This window comes from Rhea americana, unplaced genomic scaffold, assembly GCF_003343005.1.
Source record: "Rhea americana isolate MKP2758 unplaced genomic scaffold, rheAme1 scaffold_281, whole genome shotgun sequence".
In the NCBI taxonomy this organism is placed as follows: Eukaryota; Metazoa; Chordata; class Aves; order Rheiformes; family Rheidae; genus Rhea; species Rhea americana.
In genome coordinates, this window is record NW_028186403.1 from 1025665 (window position 1) to 1052217 (window position 26553).

At 37.3% G+C, this 26553-nt stretch overlaps 1 protein-coding gene across 1 annotated transcript in view; it reads left to right on the forward strand.

The window, feature by feature from the left end:
• Window positions 1-26553, forward strand: part of LUC7L2 (LUC7 like 2, pre-mRNA splicing factor) — a 36789-nt gene extending 10236 nt beyond the window's left edge. Inside the window, exons 2-10 of the mRNA XM_085308800.1 lie at window positions 388-482; window positions 9568-9666; window positions 10565-10675; window positions 11511-11654; window positions 12780-12956; window positions 15187-15278; window positions 16063-16092; window positions 17004-17198; window positions 24326-26553. Coding sequence (XP_085164926.1) covers window positions 388-482; window positions 9568-9666; window positions 10565-10675; window positions 11511-11654; window positions 12780-12956; window positions 15187-15278; window positions 16063-16092; window positions 17004-17198; window positions 24326-24518 — 1136 coding nt within the window. The 3' untranslated portion in view covers window positions 24519-26553. The remainder of the gene's footprint in view (window positions 1-387; window positions 483-9567; window positions 9667-10564; window positions 10676-11510; window positions 11655-12779; window positions 12957-15186; window positions 15279-16062; window positions 16093-17003; window positions 17199-24325) is intronic.

Consider the following 26553-nt stretch of genomic DNA (forward strand, 5'->3'; position numbering starts at 1 on the left):
AGAAGACTACTTTATATGCTAATTGCTAAATGCAAATACATCATAATTTTATGCAAAATCTGAATAGAGCGTTACATAGCTGCTTTCACAAATGCTGTCATAGCAAAATGTTTTTAAGCTTATATTGTCCTTCTGGTTTCAAGAACTTTTCATGCTGCATTTTTGAAGGGGAAGTTGAAAGCATTTTAAAATAGTATTTTGTAGCATTTAAATGTGTATTTTTGTTTGGTTGTTTTGTTGGCCAAGAACCATATAATATTTTAAGTTCTAGTTTCCATAGGTTTTCACTATGTAACAGGGGAATGTTAACACTTTGCATGTAACTTGTAGAACATGTTTTGCTTCTCYAAATATCTCACCTGGAATGTATTGATTTCTATATTGCAGGTGATACGACCCGCCAGCGAATCAAATTTAGTGATGACAGAGTATGCAAGAGTCACCTTCTCAACTGCTGCCCTCATGATGTGCTCTCTGGAACTGTATGTAGCTAAATCTTGTGGTTTTTTAGATAAAAAATGGAGAAATTAAAGTTAGATATTTGCTGAAAACTATGAATAAATACTACAGAGAAAAAACCTGTCTTGACCCTAGTAGTAGTATTCATATGAATTTCTACAAACTACTAATTCATGGGTTTTGAAATTGTGGGGTTTTTATTTATTGATTGATTTATAGAAAATACAGAATATGTAAGACATAAGGTTCCCTACATAAATAATGACATAGTTAAGTGTTTTAAAACAAATGCTGTTGCAACTAGCAGAAATATTCTTATAAACCTGTGCACATATGCATGGATTATGAAGTTTCTTTCTAAAAATTTTCATACTTGTATACAGAACTGATTTTTCTTTCTTCAGAAATAGTTTAATGAAAGTGGTTGAAACTTCAGATAACTATATTTCTGGATGCTGAGATGTAYTGAAAATCATAAAGTGATATTCTAGTTACTGTGCTATTTTCACAAATTATAAGACAGTTTCAAAATAAATGCTTTCTTGAAAAGTGATGTGAAGTATGATATCCTCATCTTCAATTCTGACATTGTTAATAAACTTTGTTTAACTTAGATTTTTAACTGTACTCTGAGGCAGCAGTTCCTCTGCTTGAGTGTAGTAAACAAAGGGCTTTGACACATGCCAGCAGCTTTGTGCTGTGCTTTACCATGTGGTACTTCAAAGGTAATTTCAGGTAGCTTACTCTTGGTGAAAAACAGGTAAGCTGCTTGGCACTGATTATGGAATAAGGATGTATGCGTAGGCGGTTACCCAAACAATTGATGTATAGTATAACTTGTCATCCTGCTGTTTTTCGTCTCTGTTCAAAGTCTGGGGGATATGCTTTTGAGCTGTTTTGTTTCGTACTTTCTAATGCTTAACAAAGCTCCTTTCAGTGCTTTGTGGTGTTTGTGGCAGGGAAAAATTCCTTTCATGTAATATTCCCTAGTAATAGAAAATTAACAGTAGAGAAATCTGGTATTGTGATACACTGAGTCTAATGTGTCTACCATTCTTAATGCTGCACTTTGGTAGCTTTTCTTACTCTGTAGCATGGGGGAAATGAATACTGGAAAACACATTTTAGAGATTATTTGAAGCTTTACTGATTCCCTGTGCCTTACACTTTCAAAGGGCCAACCTGACTGAAGCCTTTAAATGATATATAGAATGATGAAATTCACTTGGAAAATGAAAACCTGAAATAAGTGGACTTAGTAACTGCTGTCCTCTAATACACTTCTCATGCAGCTGTGGTTTTTAAGTCATCTTAAAATCTTGGTGGAACAGAGGGCTTCAACATGTACCTGCATGCGCGCACACACATCCTGTTTCATTTCTTTTCGTGATTTTGGCACTTGACAGACCAACAAGTACAGTCCATCTGTCTCTCCTCTAGAGAGTCCCTACAGAAGTAGATGTAACTAATAGGTAAACATAGCAGAAAGAGGCAAAACAAATAGAGCTGAACAGGAGAATTTAGCGCGTATTGTAATGACAAAGGTAATAGAGTAGAAAAGACTCACTTGTTGAGCTTCTCTTTCCTTGTACTTTTGGCTTTGTAAATAGCTTTTCCTACTTCTTAAAGATGTTTTACCTTTTTCCTTCACATAGCAAAGATTTATCTCTCATCCTAAAAATCAGGCTTTTTGAGGTTCATGTGGTATTTTTGATGTACACAGTTACTGTAGATAATTCACACTGAAGATAATGCATCTTACACGTTTTGTTATGTAACTATGCATTGTGTATCATTGCACATATAATTTTTTTTGAACAATTCTGTTTCACTGTCCAAACAAAATGTAGAAAGGGGAAGAAGAAAGTGTTTTTATACCATCTGTTATGTTACTTAGTCTTTTGCTTGTCTAATGAAGCTCTTCATGAAGCTTATTCCTGCCGCTAGCTTGAAGGGACATATGGGACGTAACTCTATATACTATAGTAACATACAAAGGCATTGAGCAGGACCCCCAAAGAGGGTGTTAAAAGTAGTGATAGGAAAATGGAGTATTGTTGGGAAAATTATGGCACCTCAAGACTTGTAGGTGTTAGAGATTGACTTCTTTATGAATACAAATCCAGAATCTTGTACTTCTGAAAAAATAGTTCTCTTGAGGTGTTTTGTAAGGTTAAGTCTCTTTAGATTGTCAGTAATGTACTGGACAAGAGTTGCGGATTCTTTAAGCTTAACGAGGTAATCTGCCTTCTTGTGGATAGTATGTTACTCTTCCCATCAGCAAAATACTTTTATGCTACCCGCGTCTGTCTGCTCTTTCAAAAGCACCCGGGAAAGACATTCTTAGGTATGTAAGACAAACAAAATGACTCACATGAGCAGGCTSTGTTAATTTAGTTATGTTCTTTTCCTTAATGGCCAAATACCCAAAAGCTGAGTTGAGGAAAAGCATGCTGATTTTCTTTGATACTGAAATCATGTTCCCCAGACTGCAGCATGTATTGGCAAAAGTTATGCATGTATACTTTTCTTAGAATAGAAGATTAAAGAGTTTCTCTCTGTGGTCAAGATTTCTGCATGTATTATCTAGTCTCCATTTAGATAGAATGTGTTTGTTTACTTTTAAAATACTATGTGGAGTCTTTTAGTATTTCTGGATTTTTCAGTAAGACTTACAGCAGTTGTTTTCCTCATGTTGCTTTGGTTGGGTTTATCTTTTGGTTAACTTTAGGAGAAAACAGGGAAAAAACATTCATACAAATAAGTAAACATCCAAGTTCTTAGTTTTGCTCAAATTTCCATGTCTGGATCAGGAATAGTGCACAGCTTCCTAATATTCCAGCTTTCTTCTGTGTTCCTCTCCATCTTTCTTCATCAGAGTAGTTTGTTAGCATAAAGTTGTTCTTAAGAGAACCATAAATATTTGACGTGCTTTAGGCCGTAAAGCTGTAAGTGATCGCTATTTTCAAGTTAAATCATTTCTTGTCTGCTGGCTGCTGTTGCCACCAGAGCAATTAGTTCTGCATCAGTGTTATCATTTTCTTCTAGTTTTCTAAGTAAACTCGTCTAGCTGTCTGTTAATGAGTTGTTACCTATTTAAATCAGATTTTGTTAACTTTTTTTTTTTTTTTTTTTTTTTTTTTTTTTTTTTTTTTTTTTTTTTTTTTTTTTTTTTTTTTTTTTTTTTTTTTTTTTTTTTTTTTTTCCATTTTATTCAGGTACCTGTTCTTGTGCAGCTAGTTTTCTGGTTTTGTAGATTAGCAGTCAGAGGTGTCTCGATGCTTGCAGGAGATGCTTTTGAGTCATTTGTTGGGAGAGACGGTGAGAGTATAGTTTTCTTCCTTTGTAATCTGATTTTGAGAGCAATGGAAATGACAGGCTCTTTGGAAGACGTAGTTGGAATAGTGTGTCCTAAAGACAGAGATTTGAAACAAATTTCAAACAAAGGTGAAAAGAAATTATAACCTTTTGGGGATCATTAAACTGTAATTTTCAAACGAATTATGCTTCTTCAATATCTTTGTACTTGAAATATGTTGTGAAGTTTGTGTGAAGCACATAGTGAAGTAATTGGTAAAATCACASAAATGACTCTGTATTTAAGGTTGTAAAATACTGTCTCTTCAGAACCTGCTCTTGACCATACCTCTCAACAAAAGCTTTTTTTCTTAAGCAAAGCATGGAAATATGAAAAAATGTCATTTTTAAGCTTTTGCTTTTTCAAGCTATTCCCTTGAATGCTGGTTTACGTAGGAAAATTCTCCAGAAATGGGTGATTTGCATTTGCTTATTCATTTCAGGTTGAGACTTACAGTGACAGAGATTAATAAGACTTTGTAAGTCTTAGCTGTGTTAGTCTTTAAAGAGCACAATGAATCATTTGCCATTTAGAAAGTTAACTTCTTATTTCAAGTATTTTTTTTCTTAAAGATTTTTACACTCTCCTCTTACCGTTTTATCCTTAACACCTGATATTCAGGCATGTTTCTCTGTCCATAGTTTTTGCTTTCATCAGCATTATAAAAATACTTATTTATATCCATATGTACAGCTATATGATTGAAACTATGTATGTAGCAGTCAGATAACTCCTTTGTAATAGTGTGAACCTACTAAGCCACATTCTTTGGAGGAAGGCAAGATATATAGGCATGTGTTTTATCTTCTCATGTATGTTTCTAAATGAATAGCTGAGTACTAATGAAAATTAAAAGGTGGTAAAGCAGGTACTTTAATAAGGTTATGAGTAATAATGCCCTAAATATTTATAATAAGCTTCTAGCTATCTTTGAAGAGACCCAAAAATTCAACACTTAAACAGTAATCTGTTTTTCTTACTAGCCTTGATTGTGCTTCCCCATAGAAAAGAAAATTACACAAGTATTGCATGTTGTCTTGTAAACCATGATTGACTTTCACTCAGTGGTGAACTTTGTGTATTTGTTTTTGTGTATTTGTGGGTGGAGGAGCATCACACTTTGCATTTTATTCATGCAGACTTCAAAATATGCTCTACCAACTCAAACTTGTAATTACATGTATTGTCAATTGCTCTTGAATATGTTGCACTTAGCTCTTCAAGACTATTGCTGACCAGAAGCATACTGATTGAGACCTTGGTTTAGCACCATACTTTACTACATGCTTATCTTTAAGCTTATTAGGGGTGGAGTTCAGCTCCAGATTAAGAGTCCTAAATTTAGATTTCAGCTGGTGCACTAATTTTCTAACCTTGCACTGGAACCAATGGGGATGTAGACAGGGAAGCCCAGAGAGAAGTTCGGTTTACCTGCCACTGTGTGTCCCCCTCAAGGTGAGCTGAATCTGTCTAGGCTGACTGTTCTACCTAGATCTCCTTTAACTGTAAGAGGAGCTTGGATAGGTCGCATATTTACCTGAATGTAAGTATACATTTAGGTATACTTAGTTTGGAGCCAAGTTCTTCATCAGTTGCCCCAATGGCTCAATGGAACTATTTCCATGCTTGAAACTTAGATGCTTAGCTGATTATTTAGTGTTACAGAATGCAAGCATTCTGCTGGAGGGTATCAGCTTTTCAATTTAGGACTGATTTGAACATGTGAGCTGCTTCAGTGCTTTGCAAATCAAAGTATATTAGGCTTGCATACGCCATCTCCATTTGTAGCCTTCAGCCCAGTGGTGATGAATGTTAGTGTTCTGTTTTGACAGCAAGTGATCACATGAATCTTTTCAGATGTGTTCTTAATTTTGATCAACACAGGAAAGTCAATTGGTTGTACTATATTCTATTTTAATGGGCTTCCCTTACCTAGATAAAGACCTTTTTAGTATTCTTCAGTATGGTAATCTAAATTCAATAATAATATGCTGTGTAATCAGGCTATAAGATCTGAATACTGTGGAAACATTGGAATACCTATATTTAAAAATGGGAAAGACTGGATTTCAGGTCTTGAGAAGTAAGAGTAGGGTTGAGGATAAGGGAAGGGAGGTATCTTTAAAGAAATATATATCTGAAGATGTATGGAATTTTCACTGGTTGGTAAGGACTTTAAAATATCTAAAGCCTTAAACCTCTTTTTTTTCCTTAAGGTCAGCATTTTTTTTTTCTGGACAGAGTCATACAAAAGTTAATTAAGTTAGTGAAGTCAGAGGACTTAAATTGTGAAATCGTGCGTCATCTCAGGCTTCCCCTTCTGAGCCTGTGGTGCCTAAGAGATAGGCTTTATGGCATGTCTAGAAGCCTGTCAGAAACAAAATTGTTAGTGCAGATTAAAAATGAGTTCCCTGATGAAAAGAATCTTGGTGAACTGCCCGTGAGCAACTTTCTTTGTATCTATAGCAAACGTGTTTTCACTTGGTTGCTAATAGCTATCTTGGTAATTTGAAAAAGGGAGAGGTTTGGTTCCTGTGGTATTGAATCTGCAGTGTAACTCTCCCAATCATGTAAAATATGTTAAAAAATAATAAATAAAAAACCTTAACTTCTCTTGCCAAATACAAACTGCTTCAGTAGTTGGCATCATTCTAGCTAGAAAAAAATCTTCTATAGAAACATTGCCMAGAGTGTCGTCTTTCAAAACCTATCAAAGATGTATGCTATTTTTAGAAGCATTGATAGTGTGTGCTACTGTGTCACACTTGGCTCAGCATCAGCCYTCTGTGTGATAAGTAGCTTTGGCTTTCCTATGCTCTTTTTGCAGTCCATATAGAGTCGTGAAGAGATTGAAGCAGAGCAAGACATCATCGGCAAACTAAATTTACGTAGTTCGTATTTCTGTGTTAATGCTAAATGCATTCAGTTTTTTCATGAATGGGATGACAGTAATGCCAACAAAATCACTTCAATATGAGTTTGCCTGGGACAGAAGACTAGTTATCTAAATCTCAGCTCTGGGGAATGAAGTAACTTCAGTTGTTTATTTAACACTGAGAAATTAGAAGTCACAGAAGAGTGTAGTTGGCAAGTTGCTAATAGCAGGAATTAGTTTTTTAAGCAAACCTCTGCGACAGCAAAAGCACTGCTAATATCTTGCTTTGCATATATTTGCATTGGCTGTTTTCTAGACTAAATGTCTGTACTAGCTTTCACTTGTAAGAAGGATTCCCCAAATACGCGTGTGTTTCTTGTTTTAATCTTCAGTAAAAGTGCAGTAGCTGCAAAAAGCTCCAAAGACCCAAAGCATAGCTTCAGATGTTCAGTAACCTTTAGTTATGCACAGCCTGTGGACTTTGATCTCACCTTTCTTTACTTTACCCATCAGGACCCCTCTGTAAATCACCTTAAGTATCATGTGTCTGTTTTAAAAGTCACTGCATCAACAGTGAAAGACAGTTTTTATGCGTTCTTTCTAAGCCTTTAGCAGTGGCTTAATGTCTGAACATTAGTCTCTGTCATAGCCATCTCCTGTTTCAAATATCCTAAAGGTCCTAAAGGACTGACTGCTAATATGTGTCCTTAGCCTCTGGAGAAGAGCAAATCTTGGCAGCAAATCACAACTTGGCAGTACAAAAATTGAGAATAATGTCTCTCATTGTATCTTCCATCTTGTTCCATATATTAACAACTATATAGCTAGTTGCAGCTGTATTAACTGAGCTGGAATACAAATTGATCTGTATTTTTCAAGGTACTCAGCAATCCTGATCCAGCATGGAACTTTGACAATAATGAATCGCCCCAAGATGAATTCTTTGCCAAACATTGCATGGCTTGTGCCAAAGGGCTTTTCAGCCTGATTTTGCAAATAATGTGCGAACTTTGGTTTAAGATTTCTAAATGGGGGGGGGGTTGTGTGTGTGTGTCTCTAAATTTGACTTTGCTAATAGAATTTTAAAGTAGGGTGTTTTAGAGGTAGTACTATTATTAAGGTACTTGCAAAGGGTCAGACAAGGCAAGACTAGTGCAGACTCTGTAAAGGTTCAGTTCCAATGATACAGTTTCTTTAACAGCAAAACTAATGAAAATTAATGCTTTTGTCTTATCATATCTACTTATTTTTGCCATGTGAGTATTTATAAGGCCCCATTCTAAATCAGATCACTTGAAATGATCTGGACTTTAAAAGAAGATAGAGAAGCCAAAATTTTCTTTATCCTGATGAGATGATACCTAACAAAAATCTACCCTTTCCCCAACCTCACAAAATKGCAGCTATTATCATTACTAAAGTTATTTAAGGGATATTGAAATGGTATCCTGGGTCTGTAAGATGTCCTAGCTGCTCAGTTCCACTCTTACACACTGTCCCTGACTTACTGTATTCAGTGTGGCTGACTGTTTGTGGGATCCCCTAGCAAGTTGGATAAAGGTACTGATAGTGCTGGAAAAACTGCCTTTTGTTTGTTTGTTGTTTTTATTCTGTTTAAGTTATGGKTTTTTTTTAAGTTACTCTTAAAAATGTGTCACTAGCCTCACCTGTGGAATTAGAACTAGTGTGTTTCACTTAAAGGATTAATCTTGAGTTTCACAATTCAGCCTTCAATAACTGACACTGGTGCAATCGTCTACTAAAGATGAACTTTTTCCAATTTTAGGAGAATGCTCAAATGCCTAATTTTAAAATAATTTTAAAATGTTCTTTCATATTGTTTTGCTTGTTCTGAAAGTTGCCTGGAAGAATGTTGTGGTTTAAGTAAAGTCAGTGTCTGCTGACTTGGAAAGTAAACGTAGGCAGTATGTTGCTCAGCTTCTAGTTCTGAAAACAGGGAGTTGCAGTGGCATTATTAAGCTGAAGAATATTTAAAGTTCAGCAAAAGCTTTAGTTGAAGTTCAAGATTCTGTGCTTTTAACAATGAATTGTCTGTGTTCATGCTTTAAATAAGCCACTAACTTCTGAAAAAAAAAAAAAAAAAGAGCCAAAGAAAAAACCCAACAGCTTAAATGAATTTGTTCAAACATCTAACAGATAATTTAAGAAGTTGAAAGGAATTAGTTTTTGCTATTGTACTATACTTTTGAGGCTTGAATAGCTACTTAAATACAAGTTTCTGTATTGGAGGGGTGTTTGTTTTTGTATTTTTAGCACTCGTTAGGCTTAAGTACCAGGTGACTTCTGCAGTTTTTTACTTAATGCTCATCTTTTAGTTATAAAAATCACAGTACAGATGCTAATTATTTTTTATTTTTGCTTCTAAAGCTGCTGTTAAGCTACAAGAGAATTTGATTTTTTTTTTCTATCAGAGTTCAACTTCTCTTATTGTGCTTGTGATGTCAGGAAAGAATTTTTCCTTAGTGAAGTGACCAGTGCCAGCAGCAGTGAATGACATTAAGCTGATTCTGTTTTTTAGTAATCCTAATAAATGATTTTACTTCCAATGAAGTATCAAAGTTATATATTAGCATCTGATTTTGCAGAGAGGGTGTCTTGTTCTTATTTAATGTCTTGTTCTTGGTTTTTGTTACGATGGTGTTATTGTTAAACTTTAAATTGTATTGATCACCAAGCTAACCTCCAAGGAGCAGGTTTCATTAGTATTGCTTATGCTGTTTATTAAAATGCCCTTTCATGCCCATAAGGGAAATAATTTGCTTTAAATTACTTGACAACTAAAGAAAATGATACTAACTTCATTCTTAGTAATACCTCAGTAAAACTAAACTGCTTTCCATCTGTCTCTTTTCAGAGGATGGACCTTGGAGAATGTCTGAAGGTGCATGACCTGGCATTAAGGGCTGACTATGAAATAGCATCCAAAGATCAAGATTTCTTTTTTGAACTTGATGTATGTATTTTTTGTCCTAATGGTGGAGAGAAAACATAAATTCTATATTTTTCTGGATAAACTGAGCAACCAAGTTGGTTTCAGTACATAAAGAATGTAAATTTTTGGAAAACTATTTTGTAGATAGGAATAGAGAAAGCCTTACATAGTTATTCAAATACTTACATGGCTCATAATGATTGTATGTATTAAACTTGCATCTCTAGGTAGATCTGTTAAGTGTTCCACAGAACAAACTATCCTAAACTTGGATATTGTGATAGTGTTAGCAAACTGCAAGCAAATGCTGATATCACACATGTTTTGAAGAGAAGCTCTAAGATTCTACAGATACGTGGTGAAGAAAACTGTGTAGTTATTTTTTATTGGGTATGACAAGTCATATGTTTCAGTACTGATAGGTTGAATAATAACTTCTGAACTCCCAGCTAGCAAGTTACTCTTTACTAGAGGAGAAAGAGTGTGGGTTTTTTGTTATTTGGGGGGAGAGGCTGTTAATGTGCCTAACAGCTTAAAATGCTAGCACAAAGAAGCTAACAGTATTGTATATATTGGTTGGGAGTTTTGAACTCTAGTATCATTTCTAGAATTTTAGTGCATGTTATAAATGCTCTCTTCCTAGAAAAGAAGACTTGGAGGGGGATTTAATCCAAATTTCTCCAAAAACTTGTAGACTATGACAATGCATACTCTATGAGTTTAGAAATGTTAGTAAGAAAATATGTAATTACCAGACTATATAATAGCATTACACATCATGCACTATTAGAATATTGTTTTACAAAGATACAGATTTTTTTTAATTGAAAAGTTACTCCTAATAAACCAGGCAAATGTTTTAAGGCTAATGAAATGCTCATTTCATTACCGTTGATAAATATTTTTATTGATGTTCTAGGCAATGGACCACCTTCAATCGTTTATTGCAGACTGTGACAGAAGAACAGAAGTGGCTAAGAAAAGACTAGCAGAAACCCAGGAAGAAATCAGTGCTGAAGTTGCAGCTAAAGTAAGCATGTATAACTAGTTGCTGAAGTTTTTTGAAGGACTGCAAGGTGCTGAATGGGAATGTTTGCTGCAGAGGTGATTTTTTTTCTTCCCCTCCAGTAACAAGTGACTGCTGCTTAGTTAGCTTAGGTGTATTTGAACTGAACTCTGTACAAAACTGCATGTATTGACTAAATTGCAGTGCTTTTCTAAGGAGCCAACTTTAGAGTCTGGCGTGCTATCCAACCTGAGAATTCACATGTATGAGGGGAAAGTAAGTTCCTGCTTAAAATCCTACCAAAACCTGCCTCTAAAGCAAGGAAGTGAGCATACAGAGAAGAGACCTTGTCAGTATTTTCTATCTCAAGAAACTTGCTTATTTGTGATACTGTGCCACAAAAGTATCAGTAATCCTTACACTTTTTAGTGAGGGCTTTATCTGTGAAGTAGRCAAAGTAGTTGAGGTGCTTTTCATCAGTTCTTAAAATTGAAAAAAGTTTTAACGCTTTCATGTAAATATATGCTCATGCTAGGAGAAGTAGTTGTATGAATACAGATTTTGTAGGTCTATTCCTTGGTATAGACAACAGTATAATTGCCACAAGTTTCCGGACAGAATCCTCCTCTGGCATTGGTACATAGATTTGGCAACTTAGCTTTTCTTTTTGTTTTTTGACATTAAGTAACTTGTCTCACTTCTACCTGGAGATCTTAACCTCTGCGTGTTCCCATTGATTGTATCCTATGGGTTTTTCATATAGTAGTAGTCCCTGGATATGGATTGAAGTTTTTGGACTTTGTTTCCCAAAATTAACTCAAAAGCCTTTCCTGTGTTGATCCTTTCCTTGTTTTTCAAGGCCGAAAGAGTTCATGAATTGAATGAAGAAATTGGGAAACTACTGGCCAAAGTAGAACAGCTGGGAGCTGATGGGAATGTGGAAGAATCTCAAAAAGTAATGGATGAAGTGGAGAAGGCCCGTGTAAAGAAGAGAGAAGCAGAAGTAAGTTGATTATGTAAAGCTTGGGGCAGAGAGGGTATGGTCCAATACTGAATTGGTCATCATCTGTGTAATATGAGCCATCCTAGCTGGTGACGCTTTCTTAGCTAGTTACTTTACTTAAAACTGAGGAGTTTGCTTTGTGGCATCCTGCACAGGAGAAGTTTTAGTCCTTTTCCACTGTTTGGTCTGTATGATAGCTCTAGAAATAATCCATGTATTTTTTTTCATTCATGTACCTTTAAATACATCCCTGTACTGTTAAAATGATAYTCACTTGCAGTGATGATGCTTAGTTCAGCTGTATTGGCTAGTTGTTTGTTGACGCTACGACTGGGTTCATATCTGTTGGACGTATTTATCTTGTTTGATCCCATGGCTCTGGCTGACAACCCCCTCATGGATTGTGGTATGCTAGTGTGGCCAGTATTGGAAATGCTTCAGTGAAGGGCATCATTCCAGCCACTGCTATGCATATGTTCGTGGCTTGTGTATCAGCAAGTCAACGTAATTTGACATAATTTATCTTGCTAAGATGGCAAATCTCAACAAGAGCTTTTCCATATTGTATTTTGTTTTAATACTAAATTCATAAAACCAAACATCTGCAGTTATTTTAATGGGTCCAGAGGTGTTGCTGKCTCTCTTGTATGTATGTCATCTGAATGTCTGTAGGTAAACTTTGCTCAGGTAAGTTACTAAATTAATAACTGAAATGGCAGTACCTTTATCAGAAAGCTACTATTTTAAACTGAATTCAGAATTAACTGGTTCAATATTTTTATAATATGTTAACATATATTGTTAATGTATATTCATGGAGTGTAAGAAACAATGACATTTTACATGAGTAATGCAATCTGAAGTAAAGATTAATTGCTCAACTTCCTTTTTCCTTGTTTTGCAAAACCAATTGATTTGCAAAACCAACCTACTTCTCATATGTCAAATCTTCAAAATAGTGGACTTGCCTGATATTTTAATGATACAGTTGGGTTATGAGTAGTATGACTAAAATAATGCTGATACTGAATTCAGTTATCAAAACTAATACACTTCTATTAGATGTGTAACTATCGTATTGTTGTGCATTGAGGAGTAAGAGTTACCAAAATATCTTTTCTCCAGGAAGTATACAGGAATTCTATGCCTGCCTCCAGCTTCCAACAGCAGAAGCTACGGGTTTGTGAAGTGTGCTCTGCTTATCTTGGTCTTCATGACAATGACCGACGACTTGCTGACCACTTTGGAGGAAAACTACACTTAGGGTTTATTGAAATAAGAGAGAAGCTTGAGGAACTCAGGGTAAATCATTCCTATCTTTTTGTGCTCGTACTTCATTATTTGCCCAGCAGTCCTAATGGAATACTTCTCTGGCTGTGTGGATTTTTTTTTATTTAAAATTTGAGGTATTTCATTAATCTGCAACATGTTCATTTGATATCAGAGTTATCTAGATAATTTAATAGGGTGGCCTGTTTTGCACAGTGGTACATTAAAACACAATGTTCAAAGGAATGCATCTTGAGAACAAAGAGTGTAGGCCCACTTGTAAAAATGGGAGCCATTCTGAATTATGGTGATACTGGAACAAATTCAGCAGTCATAGGAGGTAGTTAAAAGAACATTGCCTCTAGCCAGTTTGTTGGCTGGAAGTAGTAATGAGATCCCTGGAAATACAGGGATGTATAGTGGGCTTAAAGGAGTCAAATTTTAGTTGTTTAATTTAGGACAAAATGTTAATAAGGCTGTTGTTGAAATGTTGTGTTCAGTTTTGGTACCAGCACATAGAGAGGATGTTTATATAAAACAACGGGTTCAGAAAATATATATTGAAATATTTGGAAATCAAGCAGCCTACTGTATGAGATAAGACTAAAGAAATTCAATGTGCTTATTTTATCCAAAGATTAGGAGGTGACTTTCATTTCCTAGGTATCAACAATGAAAGAAGATATTTATAGTTCAGGGCTCTTAGGCTTAACTGACAGTAGGTGAAACATATTCTAACAACTGAAGGCTGAAGCTGTCCAAAGTCAGAATGAAAAAAGGTGTATATGTTGAAGTGAGGCTGACAAAATAATTGTTACAGGGAAGTTGCATATTTTTCTTAGTATGAAGTTTTTGAAATTGAGATGGAATATTTTCTCAAACCGCTATTTATCTTGATTAGAAATCATCTGCTTGAAGAAGGCATTACTGGAATTAAACTCTAGACTTCTGGTATTCAAGAGAATGGACTTGGATGCTTAGCTATTTATAGGCTTTATACRTGAATTATGGGATTCAAGCTCAATTAAGTATTTTACTGTAGAAATCCCTAAAGACCATGTCTAAATAGATTGAAGCCCTAAAAGCAAAAAATACTGCTACTGAGTTTGAATAAATCAGCTTGACTTACTTCGTAATAGTTCAGTTGTCTTACATGGTCACTGTGATTGATCCTTAACTCTTTCTGTTGACTATACTGGCAGTTTAGGCTCCTAAATACAGCTCTTGCAGTTCAAATCTTAGAATGCCTTAGATGATATGTCATGTGTTTCCTCTCATTGCTCTGTAAAATTATGCAAACACTTACTTGAACAAGAAACCTTGCTTACAGTTAAACTACTGATACTGTATGAGGAAGTATAAATAAAACTTGACACAAAGGGGTTAATTGATTATTTACATAATTTGGAAAAAATATGCATGGATGATTATTACACTTTCCCAAAGCATCAATAAAATAATCTTTTGAAGTACTTCGCTAACAAAAAAAGAAAACAATAATTATCCCCTCCTTCCTCAGAGCTCTCCTCAGAGATCTAATCAAGATGCTGCTGGGGCAATTCCACATCTCAGAAGAAGGTCTTTACAAAGAGTTGAATTTCTTGCATCATGTCCAGAAGGTGGCAAGACTTGGGTTTGGCCAGATCTCCAGTTGTGAGTTCCACATTTGAGGGCCCTCTACTGAGCGTGCCTTGTCCCCAGTAGTAGTGAGTTCAACCTGGGGTCATCAGCTAAAGCATCATTTCTAGTTATATCTCTCATGTTCGAAATACAGAAAAAGTAGCTTCAAAACTAGGTATCAGCCCAACCAAGTCCTTTAAGATTAAGGTGGTTTTTTGTTTGTTTGTTTGTTTGCTTTTAATGTTACAATATAGCTGAAGGAGTTAATAAAATTCTTAACTTTCCCAGTTCTGATTCCTTTCTATCCTGTGGCCAAAATATGGTAGGATTATTATGGAAAGTCTCACTTTAAAGACATGACTTTATGACTTTGGTTTTCCCCTTTGTGAGAAACTTTTAATTAATATAAATTTACATTTTTCAGGTCTTGGTATAACACCCATCTATTTGCTGCAGCTCTTCTGCAATAACTTGTATTTCTTGGAAAAAAATTAAGTCAAATATGCTGAGGAAGAGAGAGGGAGTAATACAAAAGTATACACCAGGGAAAGGATTGAACATTAACAGTCTAGGTTATTTTTATAGCACCTTCATTTTAAAAATCTTGTAATGCAATTTAACAAATATACTCTTTTGTTTCTAGAGGATTGTGGCTGATAAACAAGAGAAACGAAATCAGGAACGTCTGAAACGTAGAGAGGAGAGGGAAAGAGAAGAAAGGGAGAAACTAAGGAGGTAGATGTCATCTTTAATTGCATACGCATAACGACTATTTTTTCATGTAAAAAATGTGATTTCGTTACACAYACTTTTTAAAAACTACAGAATCACAGTAGGTTTTATTCCCTGAAAACTGTCATGGATTGAGAGTGAAGTTAACGTTTCACTCTTAAAACCTGAAGAAAACTTTTTCTTTAAAATAACGAAGAATTACATGTATATCTACATACCTGAACAAATGGCCTTTAAATGAAATGCATTATTTCGGATGTATACCTTGTTTTGTGAGCTGACAGATGATGCCAGAGGTTTTCTGTATTAGAAATAGTTGAATGTGTGATTTTAAAAAAGTAATTAACTTCTGTTTAGCTATGTCAAATAAGCAGTCACTTTYAGGTGCTTTTGGGGGTGGGTAGGAATCTGAACTGCAGTTTTTGACATGTGGGCTTCAGAGATCAATGATGTAAACTTTGACATTTTTGCTGACTTGATATTGTGAATTCCACAGAAATAAGGGAGTACAGACTATTTTGACTAAGTTTCTCTTATGGGAGAGATGGGAATAAAATAGCAGAGTGGATCTTTTATAATGTGTGCTCAAAAATAAAAAACAGTCAGGAATGTATTTCCTGATAAATATGTTACAAAGATGTTAATATCAAATGAAAGGCCTTGAACTTTTTTATTACTAAAACAAGAAATACAATAACGGGTTAACTAGTTCAACTTGTTATTAGTGAATATTTGAAAAGAAGATTCTATTAACAAAAATTGATTCACCCTTTTCCATTTGTTTCAGGTCCAGATCCCACAGCAAGCATACCAAAAGGTATATAAATCAGCAGACATGGAAGCCAACCTTTCACAAGCTGGGAAGATGAATTTGTAAAGCGTTATTAGTTTACATGCTTTCTTTAACTGAAAAAGCATCCTGTTACGTGCATCTTTCTGGGTGTTTGTACAGCATTTATTACCACGTTAGTCAGTAACGCATGTATGTCTAATCCATGGCTGCTACAAGGCAACTTTTTGTCCTCTGACAATGGCTGGAACATAGAAGATTACTTCTTGTTCAAAACAGAAGCTTGTGGTTAATATCTTTTTGTGAAAACTCATGTTTAAGTCTCACATTCCAGTTTAGGTCTTGACAGATGATCCATCTCTGTAATGTCAGTTTTCTTGCTAACCTACAGTTGAAAGTCACTCAGAAGATACTATTGTAAGGTGATTAAAAAAGGGGAGGGGTGGAACTATGAACCTCTATGATGTTTAGAACCTTCTAGACTAGTCTTACTATAGTAGCTATGGAGAAGAATATAGAAGAATATAGTCTTACGTTCTCAGGACATCACAATACACAACTTCTGCCAGAGGATCACTGTCACTGCATTGGGAAGTCCTAAAACTGATAAATGGAATACTTCAAACAAAACTGAAAATTTTCTTCATTTTGTAATTCCTTTCTTAAACCTGAATTGGCTGTGCTCTAACTGTAGGTACAGTCATAAATCAGCTGTAAAATTGTCTGCATTAGTTGCAAAGGACTTTGTAGGATTTTTGATGTTTTGTTGTTTTCCTCTCTCTTTGTGTTTGCTTGTGATAAGATAATGCCATAGCTCTGAACACTGTAGACTAGTCTCTGTATAGACCTGCTTATGCATAGAGTGCTTAATACTCAAAATACATTGATAGAGCAGCTAGATGAATGCAGTGTCCATTTGAATTTTTTTCTGCTTCTAGATCTAGGTCCCGAGAACGTCGCAGACATAGGTCTCGCTCAGCATCCCGGGAACGAAAGAGAAGAACTCGCTCCAAATCCCGTGAGAAACGCCATCGTCACAGGTCTCGTTCTAACAGCCGGAGCCGGAGCCGCAGCCACCATAGAAGCAGGCATAGCTCCAGGGAGAGAAGCCGAGAACGCAGCTCCAAAAAAAGGTAAATCTTGGGCTAGAAAGAAATGGCTTTTCTTCCTAGATAGACATTGGGAATTACTGCACTAGGTTAAACTTACTTGCAACACTTGCTAATTTAAATGCATTTTGGGGGCTGAGATTTCACTTCCTTCTTTAGCCTGCTTGTGATTTTAACATATAGTAATATTTTTATTAAAAATGATTTAAAAAAAAAGAGGGTTACATATTCCTGTTTGGAGGAGGTATATTGGATATTGGCAACAAGTGGAAAACACTACCAGCTTCCTGAAATATAAAAGATGAAATAATTGATTTCCATTTGAGCCCAAGTATATAAGCAGTCTTTTTACTGTCACCATTCCTTTTCTTGTTTTGGGCTCTTATTTCAGAGGTGGAGCCCATCTGTTGTGTACTGTGCCAGATTAAATCAACTTTAAATGTGCTTCAAAAAAAAGCTTGTTGCGTTAATATGAAGATTCTGCTTTGCAAGGAAATTGACTCCTCCCTAAAGGACTACTGCAGAGAGCAATCTGAAGCTGTTGCTTTTAAATGACTCAATTGCTGTCTGCTTCTGAGGAAGGGTAGCTTATTTTAGATGAGAGAGATGAGCATAATTTGGAAGAGTGCTGGAATTGCACGGCTGGGCATCTGTTAGGGAAGTCAGCTTAAAAGTAGGATACCGTTCTTGCAAAGGGCAGCCACTGCAACATGGAGTTGCAGCGCAATACTGTGAACAGGGTGCCCAGCTGTTAAAACTCTGGTGCGCTGTGGCCATGCTAGAAGAGAAGAGATCAGGTTTGAAGTACATTTGTACATTCAGGGTTTGTAATTCTAGGAGTTAAGTCACCAGGGCTAGAAAAATACTGTTGAGTGTGTCCAAGCATCTCGTGTGTTCTTTGTCCTTGAAGTAAGCTTTTTCCTTCCTGGAGTAGCTGACTCCCATTGTGCTTTGTAGGAAAGTATAAAAGATACATTCTATCTTTTATTTCCTTCCTTGTGTGGCAGCTACATACAACTTAAACCTGGACTGTATCAATTGGTACAGTCACTAGTGTTTGTTCTTCCGGGTCTTCTAGTGTCCTAAAGCAATAGTTTGARCTCAGCAATTTGTCTTGGTTGTACTCTGTCATTGCAGTTATCCTATAGAGCCTTACTTTACAAGACATTTGCAATGGGATATTAGCAAAATTTCAAACTTGTAGTTTCTCAGACATTTTTCCTTGAGTCAATAATTTGTTCATTTGGATGAACCACTATGTAGCATGTGTTCAAATTGTCTTTGATTCAATGTTGAAGTCCAGCCTTGCAAGACTAAACTTCTGCAAAGAAGAATTGTACTGATTCGTTGTTCCTTGGGGAAATAAAAGATACGGACTAATAATGATGGCAGAGAATTTTTTCTTACACTAACAGTAGTCCAAAACTCTTACATGTACCAAGGATTGTTCCAACAAAAGTCTTTCCAACTCCTTTAGGGCAAGACTTAACATCAGAAGTAGTGGTTTTGGTATTGAATACCATAAAGTCAAAATATTTTGCCCCAAATTCTGTTACTTTTTACTCATTCATGGCAAACAGAGAAAATTACACTGATATATTTTTCCAGGATTTATATAAAATAAAAATTCAGATCTGGGGAACACGGTATTTTTGTCATTCTCTGTTCATCTGGGAGAATTTGACTCTAGAAATGCCATAAAGACTGCTGCAGCAGTGGCAGCACATCTTGCCATTTCTAGGGCAATTGAGAGAACTGTGGAGCTGTTTCAGTGAGAAGAGTAATGTCATCTCGTATTAAGTTAAAGCCTTCAGTGTGACTTTTAGGGTGGTCAGAATACCATAAATACTCAGTGACCTTGGCTAAGGCATTGCAGGCTGCTGAATCCTGTTCTGAAAGCTATATAGACGACAATTATCAGTTTTGGTTTTTCCCAGTATGGCTTCAACATGTAATCATACTTGACGAGTGGACTTCCAGTGGAGAAACTCTTAATAGCGTGCTTCTCCTAGAAGCCATTTTCCTAGGTGTGGGTGAACATTATCACAGGAAACAGATGCTAGGTATCAACATTTGAAACAAACATCATCCAATTCCTTCGCTTTTCTTCACAAAAAGCACCCTTCAGAAAGCATTTTCTAAAGACCCTTTCACATAAAATGGAAAGCTACCAACTCTCCAATATTTTTTCATTCTGAAAGAAAAGGGATGTTTGTTGTGTTCTTCGAGAAAATTCTGCAAATACATACGTTTGTCTCAAGATTCAGACAAATGTGTTTTCCATATCATTATTTACCCTACAAAGAGATGTATAAATTGAAGTCTGCTATATTTGAAATGAGATTCTAGCCATTATCAATATACGGAGCTGACTTCCAGCTGCCTTAGGTGCTAAGCTGCCTTAGCACCACTGAACATGTATAAAGCACCTGGCAACACTAGCAACAGGTCTAAGACGATGGAAACTCAAGATTTTTCCAGACTTGGATTACTGGTTTGTCAAGAGCAGGTCTAAATAAAGTCCTCTGTTTATTGACTACTGACTAGAATTTCCAAAGAACTAAAATAAACCATCTTTCATCTTATTAGAAACAAAGTAATGCATCCTTCTTGTTTTATGCTAAGAAAGTCAATGGTTGGATTTAGATGTCCTTATTGAGAGAAGTTAGCGTGTTCGTGCTTGAGGCCACTCGCAAGAATTTCTGTGACAAGGGGTAATGTATTTCTATGCAGACATAATATAGTCAAATAGAGGACCCAAAGATCTAAAGTGGGATTACATTTTGCTTAGTTTTGATGATGAAAGGTGAAGGTTGTGGGCGGCCTTGGCTGCAGTGACTATGAGATGATGGGAGTTCAGGATCCTGCCTGGAAAAAGCAAGCCAATATTAGTAGAATCACAACCCTGGACTTCAGGAGAGAGGACTTTGACCTCTTCAGGGACCTACTTGGAGGAATGTCATGGGTTAGCGCCCTGGAAGAAAGGGGGGGTCCAAGAGAGCTAGCTAGTATTCAAGCATGACTTCCTCCAAGCTCAAGAGCGGTGCAGCCCAAGGAGAAAGTCGTCCAGCAAAGGGGTAGGAGACCTGCATGGATGAGCAAGGAGCTTCTGGCCAAATTCAAAAAGAAGAAGAAAGTACACAGACTGTGGGAGAGGGGACAGGCCGCTTGGGAGGAATATAGCAATGTTGTCAGAATATGCAGGGATGCGGCGAGGAAGGCTAAGGCCCAGTTGGAATTAAATCTGGCAARGGATGTTAAGGACAACAGGAAGGGCTGCTTCAAATACATCAGTAGTAAAAGGATGACTAGGGAAAATGCGGGCCTGTTGCTGAGAGGGACGAGGGCCCTGATGATGAAGGGTACAGAGAAGGCAGAGTTTCTACTGAATGCCGCCTTTGCTTCAGCCTTTACTGCTAAGGCGAGCCCTCAGGAATCCTGCACCCTGGAGACAAGAGAGAAAGTGTGGAGAAGGGAGGACTTTCCCTTGGTTGAGGAGGATTGGGTTAGAAATCATCTATGCAAACCTGATGCTCACAAATCCATGGTCCCTGATGGGGTGTACCCACGAGTACTGAGGGAGCTGGTGGRTGTTATTGCCAGGCTGCTCTCCATCATCTCTGAAAAGTCATGGAGAACTGGAGAGGTGCCTGAAGACTGGAAGAAAGCCAGTGCGACTCCAGTCTTCAAAAAGGGCAAGAAGGAAGACCCAGGAAACTGCAGGCCAGTCAGCCTCGCCTCTGTCCCTGGAAAGGTGACGGAACCGCTCATCCTGGATGTCATGTGTAAGAATGTGGAGGAAAAGAAGGTGACTAGGAGTAGTCAGCATGGCTTCACCAAGGGGAAATCTTGCTTAACCRGTTTGATAGCCTTCTGTGATGGAATGACTGGCTGGGTAGATGAGGGGAGAGGAGTGGACGTTGTGTRCTTCAGCAAGGCCTTTGACACTGTCTCCCATAAGATCCTCAGAGGTAAGCTCTGGAAGTGCAGGTTAGACGAGTGGACAGTGAGGTGGATTGAGAACTTTCTGAAAGGCAGAGCTCGCAGGGTTGTCATCAATGGCACAGAGTCTAGTTGGAGGCCTTTAGCTAGCAGTATCCTGCTCCTTGTTGTGCGGTACTGGGTCCAGTCTTGTTCAACTTCTTCATCAGTGACCTGGACGAAGGCACAGAGTGCCTCCTCAGCAAGTTTTTGCTTGTGGCAAAAACTGGGAGGAGTGGCTGATACACCTGAGGGCTGTGCTGCCATTCAGAGAGACCTGGACAGGCTGGAGAGGCGGACGGAGAGGAATCTCATGAGGTTCAACAAGGGCAAGTGCAGAGCCCTGCTCCTAGAGAGGAATAACTCCATGCACCAGTACAGGCTGTGGGCTGACCTGCTGGAGAGCAACTCTGCAGAGAAGGACGTGGGAGTGCTGGTGGATGACAAGTTGACCGTGAGCCAGCAATGTGCCCTTGTGGCCAGGAAGGCCAATGGTCTCCTGGGGTGCATTAGGAAGAAGAGTGTTGCCAGCAGGTCGAGGGAGGTGATCGTGCCCCTCTSCTCAGCCCTGGTGAGGCCTCATCTCGAGTACTGTGTCCAGTTCTGGGCTCCCCAGTACAAGAGAGACATGGAGCTCCTGGAGAGAGTCCAGTGCAGGGCTACAAAGATGATCAGAGGGCTGGAGCACCTGCCCTATGAGAAACGGCTGTGAGAGSTGGGCCTCTYTAGCCTGGAGAAGAGAAGACTGAGAGGGGGTCTTACCAACGTATACCGATACCTAAAGGGAAGGTGTCAAGAGGATGGGGCCAGATTCGATTTTCAGTGATGCCAGGTGACAGGTCAAGAGGCGATGGGCCCAAACTGAACCACAGGAAGTTCTGCCTGAAGGTGAGGAGGAATTTCTTCACTGTGCGAGTGACGGAGCACTGGAACAGGTTGCCCAGGAGGTTGTGGCACCTCCTCTGGAGATACTCAAAAGCCTTCCAGGCAGCGTCCAGGGTAATGTGCTGTAGGTGACCCTGCCTGAGCAGGTGGGTTGGACTAGATGGTCTCCAGAGGTGCCTTCCAACCTCGGCCATTCTTGATGAGTTTAAATGTAAATCCGGTAAGTCCTATTACAGGCTCATCTAACCTATTTTTGTATCTACTTTAAGATGAGAGAAATCATGCCCTGAAAGTGTCTTATTTCTTCTGGTGATTGTTAAAGAAGTCTGGCCAATGAACTATAGATGTCTACAGGCGTCTAAAGCTGGATAAGATCCCACTCTCAGCATTTAGATGGATATATTTTTTTCAACATGATTCAAGTCATTGTTGCCAACAGAATATAGTAGCTCTATTCTTAGTCTCTGCTGTGACAGAGAAATGGAAATATTTAGGTTTATTCTTAATATAAAGCAGCTTGTGATTTTGGTTGAATATCTTTCCTCTTGGTAGTTTTGGAGTCTTACTGATACCTTTCTCTGCTTTWCTAGAGACCTGATCTGCCAAGGCTTTTTAACAGCTTTTCTCTCAAGACAGTCATGCAGACATCCACTGACTAGAAACCAGTATCATGTATTATAACAAATTCACTGTTACTGTGCTTGGCAGGGTGGCCTCTGCCTGCATGTCTGGCAGGGGGTAGGATGGGGTTTCTACTGGAAGTATGTGGTTGTTTAGTTGGGAAGTAATCTCTTCTAAGTGTTTTAAATCATATAAATCTAATGAGCCTCTGATTTTAAAAGCTATACCTTGTTCTTGAGGAAGGCAGGAATGGTACTTTAGTTCTCTTGAAAGCCTTATAGCGGCAATATTGCTTGCTAGTACAGTTGCATAAACTTCTGCACCACTGTGCTATTTTGTTAAGGTCAGTCTTTGCTCTTGCCAGTTGATTAGAGACTCAGCTGTAGAGAGACAAGACAGTTGGACAACTGCATCTCAGATTCCCCAAAACTGCATTTAATGAAAAGCCAGAGTTGTGGCTGAGATCACATTCTACCTGTCCACCTATTTCTAAGATTAATTACTAGAGTTAGCCTGGGTCAACCAGTTCAGAGGCATTGTTACTTCTGTACGTATGCCTGATGATGCTGTATTAACTTTTTTTTTTTGGCATGTAGCTCCTACTATGCTGAAACCTCATGGTACAGGAGTACCATCTGAGGATCTCAAAAGTGTATGCGAATAGAAAATCTTGCAAAATACTGTGTTGTAGAGAGATCTTTTTTTCGCATGGGAAACTGAAATGAAAACCCATTGTCCCTTTGTAAGCTTAAAAAGAGAAATTAGTACAGAAGCAGATTGCAAGCTTTTGTTTTGAACCTTTGAGGTGGTGACAGTAACTTCTCATATATAGAGAGAATACAATCTGCCAGTGAAGTAGGCCAAATATTTTTGAAATTTGGAAGATTATTTACTGGCTAGCTTTATAGCATATTGTTAAGATTTTTCTGTGATCTTTTTTTATGACATCCTTTTTTTTAGGATATCCTAAAAAGAAAGTGTGATGTTTTTCAACTAAAGGCTAAGTTGCACTGTGTGGAGGAGGATGGCTAATCCAGGTTTTCAATACAGGCAGCTCTTTTAACTGAAAACCATATGGAGCGTTTAACAGAACACTTCTTTTCTGGCTCTATTGCGAAGGTTTTGGAAATGCTTGCAATCATAGTAAAATATCAAAAAATAATACTAACTCAACATTCTAAGATCACTTAAGTGATCATAGTGATAATTCTTYTTACAAAAACTAATCGTAGCACAGACTCCAGATTTGCTTTTTCCATTTGTCAATATAATAGCCTTATTAGAAAATCTATGCAAGTTAATTTTTCCCCTTGTTTTAAAGTTTTTTAAATCTATATTTTACATGTCTGAGATGCTACACGTTGTTCTCAAGAGCAAGACTATGAACAGGCAGGGTTGAAAATAAGAGACTTAAGCAAGTTAAATTTAACCTAGGTTCAGAAATGTCCATTCAGAAATTTTGCTTCTGTCAGTATTTGCTTTTGTAATTGGAAGTGGGGAAGGGAGAAGAGTGGAATGACTTCACCTGTCTTTTCATACATTCATGTTTGTATAAATCTAAGTTTGAGTCAGAATAATAAGAAGAAATACAAAAATGAAATGCTGTTTATAACAGTTATAAGTTAATGACTAATTTGAATTCTCAAATATACTGCACTTTTCAGATCCTCAAAAGAAAGATCTTCCAGAGACAAAGAACGTTCAAGAGATCGTGATAGAACATCACGCGATAAAGATAGAAGCTCAAGAGAGAGATCCCCCCGAGATTTCAAAGAGAAGAAACGTTCTTATGAAAGCGCTAATGGCCGATCGGAAGACCCAAGGAGCTCAGAAGAGCGTGAAGCAGGGGAAATATAACTGGCTGTATATTCACCTGATCTCTAGCTTCCTATGGAGTTGCATACTATGGTTTAGTTTACAGTTGTTCAAAGGGACACCAGTGAGCAGTTCCAGACACTGATCCAACTAGGGTAGATGTACAGTATATAAAAGTGGTTATAACCAAGTCAGAATTAAATCCCATCAGTTAATGATGCCTAAAGCTGGGTCCTGGACTTCCACTAAGTTGTAAAACTTTTCTGAAAGATTTCTCTATTCAGGACTACAGTTTTATGTACCAAGATGCAGATCTCAATGTTTTTAATCTCCTTTCCAATACATGTTAGTGAACAAATTATATTGAACTACTTGCCTTGGGTGCTTTTGAACCTTTATAAATTCTCCAATACTGCTCCAGTCAAAACAGCAGCATTGAAAGGTTGTATTTTGGGGGATTTCTTGGTTTGCTTTTTTTGTAAGAGGGTGGGTGGACAGATATTAACTTTTATTCTAAGGTTTAGTTCCCAGGGATTTTTGTTGGGAACCTAGGAGTTGATTACAGCGGGAGCATTTAGACAGGAATGTGTGCTGGAGAAAGCTGAAATGTCTTTTTACAGTGCCTATTTAGACTTGGAAATTGAACAGCTGTTGCATTAACATCTTTTTTTATTTCTACTTAAATTTTGAAATCAAAGCCAGTCCCATATCTATACCATTTGATTGGTATGTGTTCAATATACTTGGGTTTTTTCATAAGAACTTTCTGCTTTTTCTTGCGGGATGTAATCGGCACATCCTTAATTGTAAAAATAACAAAGCAAAACAACAACAAACAAAAACTGAGAACAAAAATAAAAAATGAAAAAAGGAAACCGCATTGTCCAATAACTTAACAAGAGTATACTGGTCTTGTAAGGTGGTTACTTTTTTCCCGTAGCCATTCAGTCATTTGAAGATTGACATTTGATAGAGTTCTTTTGTTTTTAACATGGAAGTGTGCTCCAGGAAAAATAATCTTTTGGATTACAACCCTGAATCTCCTCAGATCTTTAGAGGCAAAAACTTGCAGAGCTGTAATGATCATGGTACAGATCTTAACTTCCACCTGAATGAAATACTGCTTTTTGAAGTCATTAAATAGTTATCTTCACATAAAGGGATTACTGTAGATTCTGTAGGATTGAAAGTGCTTTGGAGCACATGAATTATTCAGATTTGTCCTGCCCTCATACAGAGGAATTTAGGAATCGGTAAGTTTTCCTTCTTGAGATAGCACCACTGAGTTACGTAACAGCAATATGTAAGAGCAATGTTAGTAAGGATTTATTGGCATTTTCAGCAGATTCTGCAGAGTCTCTTCTGTAGGTCTTAAGACACAGGCCTCTGTGGGCCAGATAATGATGAACATGGTATGTCTTTGTTTTCTTTGTATCTAACACTGCATGCATCCTTAATATCTTTTCTGTAGCATTTGATTTTTCACTGTGGTCTTAACAACATAAGGCTGATAATTCTAGTACAATGGATAATTCCAGCAATATTTTTGGCTGGCATGGAAAGCTAGAACAGGGCTGTTGCATTTCAGCAAGAACCTGTAACTTATATCCAGCATGACACACATCCTCTTCTCTGAATTCATGGCCTTCTAAGCTCCTCTAGAAATACAGTAATAATGATGGCTGACTATTCATTTTTTCTTTTTTTTTTCTTTTTTCTTTTTTTTTTTCTTAATCTACTTGAAATCTGAACATGAATTTCCTTCCTGGGAATGTTTTGTGATTTCCTGCGTGACCGTGAGTTGATTTCCTGTCAACTGCATGACAAATGTAAGTCACCAAAGTTTGTCCCTCTGGTACGTGCACACTGTGCAAGTGCTTGCTGAAGTCCCTTGTTGCACATTTGTTAATGGAATTCTAGCTCCCAGTGTGACAGATGAGCAGTCATTTCTAGTTGCATCTTGTAGAGCAGCATTGTAGATGAGTGAATTGCTGCCTAATTTCCAGAATATAAATATTCCACAAGTACTGAAGGCTTTTTTCCTCCTGTATCCAGCAACTAGAGATGCTGTGTTTCT